This window comes from Parambassis ranga, chromosome 3, assembly GCF_900634625.1.
Source record: "Parambassis ranga chromosome 3, fParRan2.1, whole genome shotgun sequence".
Taxonomy (NCBI): domain Eukaryota; kingdom Metazoa; phylum Chordata; class Actinopteri; family Ambassidae; genus Parambassis; species Parambassis ranga.
Window position 1 is genome coordinate 402,485 of NC_041024.1, and position 10,000 is coordinate 412,484.

The 10,000-nt window shown below is 54.1% G+C and overlaps 1 protein-coding gene across 1 annotated transcript in view; it reads right to left on the minus strand.

Moving 5' to 3' along the window:
* LOC114432907 (FH1/FH2 domain-containing protein 1-like) overlaps nt 1-10,000 on the minus strand; it is a 25,979-nt gene that overhangs the window by 715 nt on the left and 15,264 nt on the right. The window contains 19 exon segments of the mRNA XM_028400999.1: nt 48-224; nt 352-523; nt 603-795; nt 869-1,059; nt 1,133-1,294; nt 1,457-1,576; nt 1,651-1,833; nt 1,909-2,064; nt 2,726-3,067; nt 3,069-3,341; nt 3,422-3,591; nt 3,665-3,820; nt 5,687-5,737; nt 5,919-6,073; nt 7,751-7,801; nt 8,043-8,069; nt 8,448-8,522; nt 9,143-9,250; nt 9,514-9,911. Coding sequence (XP_028256800.1) covers nt 48-224; nt 352-523; nt 603-795; nt 869-1,059; nt 1,133-1,294; nt 1,457-1,576; nt 1,651-1,833; nt 1,909-2,064; nt 2,726-3,067; nt 3,069-3,341; nt 3,422-3,591; nt 3,665-3,820; nt 5,687-5,737; nt 5,919-6,073; nt 7,751-7,801; nt 8,043-8,069; nt 8,448-8,522; nt 9,143-9,250; nt 9,514-9,911 — 3,160 coding nt within the window.

Below are 10,000 nucleotides of genomic sequence, written 5' to 3' on the forward strand. Positions count from 1 at the left end.
GCAGGACAAACTGTCTCCTGACTGAACTCTGAGCATCACACACTCACGTGACTTCCTGTTGAGTCGCGACCGCTTGCGGGTCTTGGGACTGGATGCTCTGTCTGAGGGGTTCTGGGTAACAGACTTGACCAGACGGTCCATGATCTCATCTGTGGCGTCATCCTGGGATGCAGTCCCGTCCTCTTTAGCTGCAGACATCTGAGACGGACTCACTCTGCCCAGACCTGAGGAACAGAACCAGGTTCAGGATCACTGAAGTCCAGCACAGCAGACCTGAGTTCTGAGAAAACCTGAGTTCTTTCCAGAAAGGTTTGCGTTCTGACTGGTTCTAAGATGGGTTCTGGTTCTTACTGCGGACAGCTCGGGAGCGCCTCGGGCCTCTCTGCTCAGCGCTCAGGTTGCTGCTGATCAGCAGGTTCTTCATGTTCTCGTGCTCCTCTTCCTGATCTGGCCCCACCTCTGCCGCCATGGTGACAGGAGAGGGGCTGTCCTGACGAGGCACCGCCCCTGAGAATTTCTCTGTCTGAGGGGAGAACAGGAAATAGATGTGATCAGAACATGATGGTGCTGCTGATCACACAGGAGTCTGATTGGACGGTCACCTCGGTGATCATCTTTCCTCGCGTCTTGGTTCGCTCTCGGTGAGCGGCTCGCTTCCGTTTGAGTGTGAGGACTCGCTCTCTGGTGGTTCGATACTCCAGAGCGAACTCGCTGATAATACGACAGAAACTCGTCACCTTGATGTCCCTGACGGACGAGGACGGCTGACCCAGGAACAGCAGGAAGGAGTGGAACCTGCAGGAGGACAAATCCAAAGTGTGTGGGAGCCTCACACAGCAGACTTGGTGTGTGTGTGTGTGTGTGTGACCTGTTGATGACTCTCCTGTGGACGACCTTCAGGATGATGATCCTCTGCGTGCAGTCCTTCAGGAAGTCCGTCATCTTGTTCTTCAGCACTGCTTTGGTTTCGTGTTTGGCCACCACCTTCAGATTGTCCCATGATGCTTTGCAGCGTTTCTCCAGCTGCACCAGGTTCTCAGACAGCAGCTCAAAGTCCACCTGAAAACATCACAGCGTTGGCGGCTTCAGAGCTGAAGGAGCAGAGCAGGAGAGGAGCAGAGGAGGACTGTACCTTGGCTGAGCGGGTGATGGCGGGGACCTCCGAGTACACATCAGAGGATTCTGGGTAACTTTCTGTCACCAGGCTGCAGGTGTGATGCAGCAGAGACTGACGGTGGACTGTATCCTTCACCTCTGCCACCTTCTCCAGGTAACCCAGCTCAAAGCCTTTGGCCTGAACACACACAGACACACACACACACTGAGTCTTTAATCTGTGTTTGAAGGAACAACTTCACCCACTGATCCAGATAAAGTCTGAGTGTACAAACAGATTCTTATCTTCCTCACTGCTGATGAGTTTGTGTGTGTGTGTGTGTGTAGCGTCTGTCCTTACATTGGAGCTGTTCAGGAAGTTTCCGATGGCGAGCAGCGTGGCCAGGATCCTCCTGAAGGTCTGATTGGATGCCAGCTGCTCCATGCCGAGCTTCAGGTCGAACAGCGGCTCTGCGATCTCCTGCAGGGGGCGACACACTGCGTTCACTGACTGCTCTGCCTGCTCTGACACTGACCCACCTGCTAACCGTTTACCTTCTCCAAAGACTCGTAGTTGAGTTTAAAGGCCCAGAGCTGGAGGCGGGGGGTCAGGGCACTGATGGAGGCCAGGCTGAACAGGAACTGCTCCGCGGTGCCCAGCGGGATGTCGGGATTGGCCAGCTGAGCCTCCTGGATCTTCTGCTTCTCCTCCTCTGTGGGCGTCATCGTCAGGATTTTCTGCTCAGGATAGAAAGTTGCTTTAAAAAGATCGAACACGGCTGCATCTGAACACCGACAGGAAGTGGCGCTCACCTCGATCCCCTCCTTGCTGATGGCGAACTCGTCAAAGTTTAGGATGGCGGTCTTGATGACATGGACAGCTGGCAGGACAGTCATTCCGATGTTGATGGCGTTGCTCCTCTTTGAGTCCAGAACCAGAATCTCAGACTTTTTGCTTTCAGGTCCTTTCTGCAGGGAAAACAAACATTAAAAACTGTCGGCCATGTTTTTGTCAGAGCCACACAGGAAGCGCCTCAGTTTTAACTCTAACAGGCAGCCAGGCCTCCTACATTAACACAAACAGTTCATCCTCACAGTCAGGAAAAACAAGGAGGATCATCCGACCTGTAACTGACGGTCCCTGAATGCATCACGGAATCTGAGCATCAAACGTTTCATCAAGTCTCTTTATTACACGAGTGAGAAACAAAGAGTCCACTCCAACCAGACTCAGTAAGAACTGAAAGTCCTGTCCCCCTCAGCAGGACGCCATGATGGCGTCACTGTGAGCAGCAGTCACATGACCAACACTCAGAGGGTCAGCTGATCTCTGTCTGAACACCTGAGTGATTCTAAACACACACTCTGACTGCAGACAGGATGGAGCTGACCAATCAGAGCACACGGACTGATCATGTGACGGGACATGTCACGTAACCGATGCTACATGTGTCAATATAATCTAATCATTTCTATCACGGACTCTAAAGGAGCCATCATGGATGTGTGTAGTTCTCTGGTCTGAGGTCTGAATCTCACAGCGTGTGAGCACCCTCTGGTGGACAAACACTGTAACTGTTGCTGCGACCTCTTCAGCTCCTCCTTCCTACTCACACACAGGACCAGTTACCTTGGCGACAGGCAGGTCTTTGGCTTTGGACTCAAACAGGTGCTCGAGACGGGTCGTGTCCACCGCCACCTTGTCCAGAGACGCCCACACCGTGCCCCGCCCGAAGCGGCACTTCTGAGGCCCGTCGGCGTGCTTCAGCTCCCTCCAGAACAACTTCACCGTCTTCTTCTTCTTTGGAGAGAACGGCGCTAAGGACGCAGAGAGAGGAGGGGGTGGAGGGGGCGGAGCTCCTGGAAGAGGAGGGGGGGGTGGAGTGGGCGGAGCACCTGGAAGAGGAGGAGGGGGTGGAGGGGGCGGAGCACCTGGAAGAGGAGGAGGGGGGGGGAGGGGCAGGAGCTCCAGAAGGAGGGGGGGGAGGAGGAATAGGGGGGAGGCTAGAGAAGGACAAGGATGAGGATGTGGAGTCAAGGGAGTCCATGTCCAGGACATCGATGTCCTCCTCATCTAGCAGGTCAGAGAAGTCCAGGTCTTTGATGCGCAGCGCGGCGGCACTTGGCTGCAGCTGGTCCCAGGCGTCGGCGGGGACCCCAGGGCCCAGAGGGGTCATCTGTGTGGTCTCCAGTCGGCGGGCGTGGGTCTCCACGTCAATGCTGCTCTGCTGCCGGAGGTGCCGGTTCTAAGGGTGAGACCATCAGAGACAGGTTCAGAGACAGGTTCAGGCGGAAGCCTTCGCTGTGAGGTCATATGACTCCTGACCTGCCGTTCTTCAGCCAGGCGGGCGAGAGCTGCCTGGGCGGAACCTTCCAGACCTTCCAGCTCCGCCCTGCGGGAGGCGCTGTGCTCCCTGGAGGCCGTGGACTCTGCTGAGTGCGCTCCGAAGCTGGAGACGTGTTCCAACACACGACTGCGCCCAACCAGGTCGTCCACTGAGAGGACAGGAGAGAAGCAGACTCAGACCACGTCCACCAGCAGCAGAAACCACTTCAGTCTCTCTCTCACCGGCCATGAAGCCGCCTGCTGCTTCTTCTTCGGTGGTGTCAGGAGCAGCAGCGATCGGGCTCAGCGCTGCTGTGGCAGACGTCTTCGAGTACAGCATGTCCAGCAGGAACTTCCTGTCATTGGACAGCATGCTGCACTGCCGCTGCACAGGGGCTGCTGCAGGTGTGGACACATGTCAGAGACACACAGACAGACACACACATGTCAGAGACACACACACAGACACACACACACACACACACACACATGTCAGAGACACACACACAGACACATGTCAGAGACACACACAGGCACACACACAGACACATGTCAGAGACACACACAGACACTCACAGACACACACAGACACACACACAGACACACACAGACACAGACACACAGACACAGACACACACACACACAGACACAGGTCAGAGACACACACACAGACACACACACACACACATGTCAGAGACACACACACAGACACATGTCAGAGACACACACACAGACACACACACACACACACATGTCAGAGACACACACACAGACACATGTCAGAGACACACACACAGACACACACACACAGACACATGTCAGAGACACACACACAGACACATGTCAGAGACACACACACAGACACATGTCAGAGACACACACAGGCACAGACACATGTCAGAGACACACACAGACACTCACAGACACACACAGACACACACACAGACACACACAGACACACACACACAGACACAGACACACACACACACAGACACAGGTCAGAGACACACACACAGACACACACACACACACATGTCAGAGACACACACACAGACACATGTCAGAGACACACACACACAGACACACACACATGTCAGAGACACACACACAGACACATGTCAGAGACACACACACAGACACATGTCAGAGACACACACACAGACACATGTCAGAGACACACACAGACACACACACAGACACATGTCAGAGACACACACAGACACACACACAGACACATGTCAGAGACACACAGACACACACACAGACACACACACACAGACACAGGTCAGAGACACACACACAGACACACACACACACACATGTCAGAGACACACACACAGACACATGTCAGAGACACACACACAGACACACACACACAGACACATGTCAGAGACACACACAGACACATGTCAGAGACACACACAGGCACACACACAGACACATGTCAGAGACACACACAGACACTCACAGACACACACAGACACACACACCAGACACACAGACACACACACACAGACACAGACACACACACACAGACACAGGTCAGAGACACACACAGACACACACACACACACATGTCAGAGACACACACACAGACACATGTCAGAGACACACACACAGACACACACACATGTCAGAGACACACACACAGACACATGTCAGAGACACACACACAGACACACACACACACACACATGTCAGAGACACACACACAGACACATGTCAGAGACACACACACAGACACACACACAGACACACCACACACACAGACAGACACACACACACACACACAGACACACACACACACAGACACACACACACACAGACACACACACAGACACATGTCAGAGACACACACAGACACACACAGACACACACACACACAGACACAGGTCAGAGACACACACACAGACACACACACACACACATGTCAGAGACACACACACAGACACATGTCAGAGACACACACACAGACACACACACACAGACACATGTCAGAGACACACACACAGACACATGTCAGAGACACACACAGACACACACACAGACACACACACACACACAGACAGACACACACACACACACAGACACACACACACACACAGACAGACACACACACACACAGACACACACACACACAGACACACACCGACACACACAGACACACACACACACACACAGACACACACACACACAGACACACACACACAGACACACACACAGACACACACACACACAGACACACACAGGCCCTGGGACACTAACCTGGGTCATTCTGGAGCCCTGAGTGTCCGTTTGTGTCCAAACTGCTGGAACCTGAACACACACAGTAAAGTGAATGTCGTCATGCAGCTGACACAAACACACACAGCAGCAAACACAACCTCTGCAGGGCGAAGACACAGCAGCGTCCAGACCAACGACCGCGGTGACTGACCAATCAGACTTAGACTCAGCTGTGAAATGAGTGTCAGTGTGTCACGTGTGTGTTTTTTACCAGGCTGGGACTCTGCTGCTGCACTGCTGCCCTGCTCTGCTGCTGGGCTGGGAGTTATGACATCATCAGACGAGGACAGCCTGGACTGACTGAGGTGTTTACTCCTCCTCCTCTTCTCCCACTGTGTGGCTGCCAGGCTGCGTAGGAAGGCGTCTCTGCAGGGACAACAGGACACCAGGTAAGACAGAGCCAGCATGGCCGCCACACAGCTGACGGGCGTCTCCTTCACATGAGCTCAGAGACACAGCGAAGAAGACCTGAGACACAGTCTGAACACCAGGTGTGATGATGAGGATGAAGCAAATATGGCTGACAGCAGGAAGTGAGTTTAGATTATCTGTGAATCATCTTTGTCTGTAGAACCAAACCAGGCAGATTAAACCCCAGAGATTAGACTCCACCCACTGAGACCCACACTCTGAGGAGCCGCCAGCCCGCCACCAGCAACACACACACAGACACACAGACACACACAGAGACACACAGACACAGAGACACACACACACACACAGACACAGAGACACACACACACACACACAGACACACAGAGACCCACACTCTGAGGAGCCGCCAGCCCCGCCACCAGCAACACACACACAGACACACACACAGACACACACAGAGACACACAGACACACACACAGAGACAGACACACAGAGACACACACACAGAGACAGACACACAGAGACACACACACAGACAGACACACAGACACACACACACACACACACACACACACACACACAGACACACACACAGAGAAACACACACACAGAAACACACACACACACAGACACCCACACACAGACACACACACAGAGAAACACACACACAGAAACCACACACACACACAGACACACACACAGACACACACACACAGACACCATCTTGGCAGCACCTGACCACCTCGTCAGTCCAAACATGGGCAAAGAGTCTGAGTGAGGCAGGTGTGTTCATGTCTGCCCTGTGGGGACTGACTGGAGGCAGCCTCTAGTGGACTCTGGAGGAACTACAGTTTTGGACTGTGTGTGACTATAGTTTCAGATAAAGGCTGTGCTGTGTGGAGGTGTGGGAGGTGGAGCTGCTCCCAGAAAGCAGGTCACATCCTGGTCCTCTGTCTGAGCCCAAACCAGGCCAGACAGTCACAGCCGACCACAGAGGGACGTCCTGCTGTAGCTACACCCTAGGAGCTACATCCAGGAGCACCACCCAGGAGCACAGCACCAGAGCACCACACCAGAGCACCACCCAGGAGCACCACCAGGAGCACCACACAGAGCACCACACCAGAGCACCATCAGAGCACCACCCCAGGAGCACCACACCAGAGCACCATCCAGGAGCACCACCCAGGAGCACCACACCAGAGCACCACACCAGGAGCACCACACCAGGAGCACCACACCAGAGCACCATCCAGGAGCACCACCCAGGAGCACCACACCAGAGCACCACACCAGAGCACCACACCAGGAGCACCACACCAGAGCACCACACCAGAGCACCACACCAGAGCACCATCCAGGAGCACCACCCAGGAGCACCACACCAGAGCACCACACCAGGAGCACCACACCAGAGCACCACACCAGGAGCACCACACCAGAGCACCACACCAGAGCACCACACCAGGAGCACCACACCAGGAGCTACATCCAGGAGCACCACCCAGGAGCACCACCCAGGAGCACCACCCAGGCCTGCTCCTATAGGCTGCCGTGTGATCTTCTGTAGTAACACACCACCCAGCCTGAAAACACACACACACACAGAAGCAGTGGAGCCCCTCCCTGTAGCTCCCAGCATGCAGTGGGGCTGCAGCAGTACTTACTTAAACTTCCTCAGAACCGGCTTGTCCAGATTTACATTACAGTCATCTGAGCTGCAGAGACACAACGCATGTCTGAGCAGGACACACACCCACACACAGACAGACACACACACACACTCATCTTAAGAAATATGTCAACAACACAACCTGGTTGTGACAGGTGTTAATGAACTCTGACCTAAAAAATATCACCAGACTGACAACACACACACACAGACACACACAGGAGGAGGAGGAGGAGGAGGAGGAGGAGGAGGAGGAGGAGGAGGAGGAAGAGGAGGAATGTACTCACCACAAAAGCTCTTCAGCCTCCCCAGAGCTGGGGGAGGAATGGGGGAGAAGAAAAGAAGAATTTTGGAAAAAGAAAAAGAAAAACAACATTATAACGTGGAGAGAGAGGGGCGAGAGTCATGGTGTTAAACAGAGAGAGAGAGTCTGTCCAATCACAGATCAGACACAGAGAGCTGCAGGATCAATACAGCATCTATCCACCTGTCTATGATCGGATCTGAATGATACACGAAGAGCAGAGAGGAAACTGATCCAGGATCAATCAGCTGATGGTCAATGCTACAAAGAGTCAAAGGTGACGCAGAAATGACCAAAATAATCTAAAAGGATTCAGAAATAATCCAGAAAACACAGATTATCAAAAAACTGGCTTCTTACTGTTGCCACGGTTACAAACTGGACTTACTTTAAACTGGTTTTAGTCTCTGTCCTGCTGCTGGGCTGCTCCGGGTTCAACTGAAGAGAGGGATCTGAGGAGGAGCTGTTCACACAGAGACACACAGACAGACAGAGACACACACAGAGACACAGAGAGACACACACAGAGACACACACAGAGACACAGACAGAGACACAGACAGACAGAGACACACACAGAGACACAGAGAGACACACACAGAGACACACACAGAGACACAGAGAGACACACAGAGAGACACACAGAGACACAGAGACACACACAGAGAGACACACACAGAGACACACACAGAGACACACAGAGACACACACAGAGACACACAGAGACACACAGAGACACACACAGAGACACAGACAGACAGGGACACACAGAGAGACACACAGAGAGACACACACAGAGACACACACAGAGACACAGACAGACAGGGACACACAGAGAGACACACAGAGAGACACACACAGAGACACACACAGAGACACACAGACAGAGACACAGACAGACACAGGAAGAAACTGAGTGAGGTTCTGAGGTTCTGGTTTTCAGTTGTCTGCCAGTTCATTGTGTGTGTGTGTAAACAGTAGTTAGAGGCAGTGACTGTGGCTGTGGTGAGCAGTGCGGCCTGCAGGGGGCGCCCTCAGGCCATCCTCACAGCAGACAGACAGGTCGGTCTCGGTGTTACAGACCTGCCGGCGGCTGGAGGCTCCTCTGAGATGGAGCTGGATTTGGAGAAGAGACGGGACTTCCTGCTCAGACCCAGAGCCGTCATGTGGTGACTGAGGAAAGAGCGACTCCTAGTGGTCGAGACGCACCACAGCAGACAGACAGAGAGAGAGAGGGAAACACCGCTGGTTAAATGAGAGACAGTGAACCAAGACCAGGACACCCAGAGTGAGAGCAGAGGAGGAGGAGGAGCCTGTGGGGTGATGAGAGGAGGAGGAGCCTGAGGGGCACAGCTCCTGGGGAGGCGGAGCTCTGACGAGGAGCAGCTGCACGTTTCATCTGAATCAGTGTTTTTATTGTGATAAACCAGAAGCAGCTAAATCGATCAACTTACGGGCTGGGCGGAGCCTTCACCTCCTGCTCTGGGGTCACGCTGCCATTGGGCACCGTGTCGGGGGGCAGCGGAGACCCTCTCTGGGATCCGGACCGGCTGGAGGCCGAGCTCCCGGGCTCAGAGGTCAGCGGGGACGAGGCCCTGCTGCCCGGCTCCGCTGTTGGGCTGGGGGAGGAGACGGCGGGGGACGGGGGGACGTTGGTGGAGGGTGAGGGTAAAATGAAGGGAGGGGGGGCAGGGGAGGCGGAGGGAGAGGAGGACAGGAGGTCAGGGAGGTTCTGAGTGGAGGACCGGCGGCTCCTCCGTCCCTCCTGCTCACTGGCAGCCATCTTTCTTCTCTCTTTACGGAGGTGAGGGGAGGAGTCGTCCAACTCACCGTCCTCATACTTCAGCGCCGTCTGCACAAAGGACACACACACACAGACACACACAGACACACACACACACACACAGAGACACACACACACAGAAACACACAGACACACAC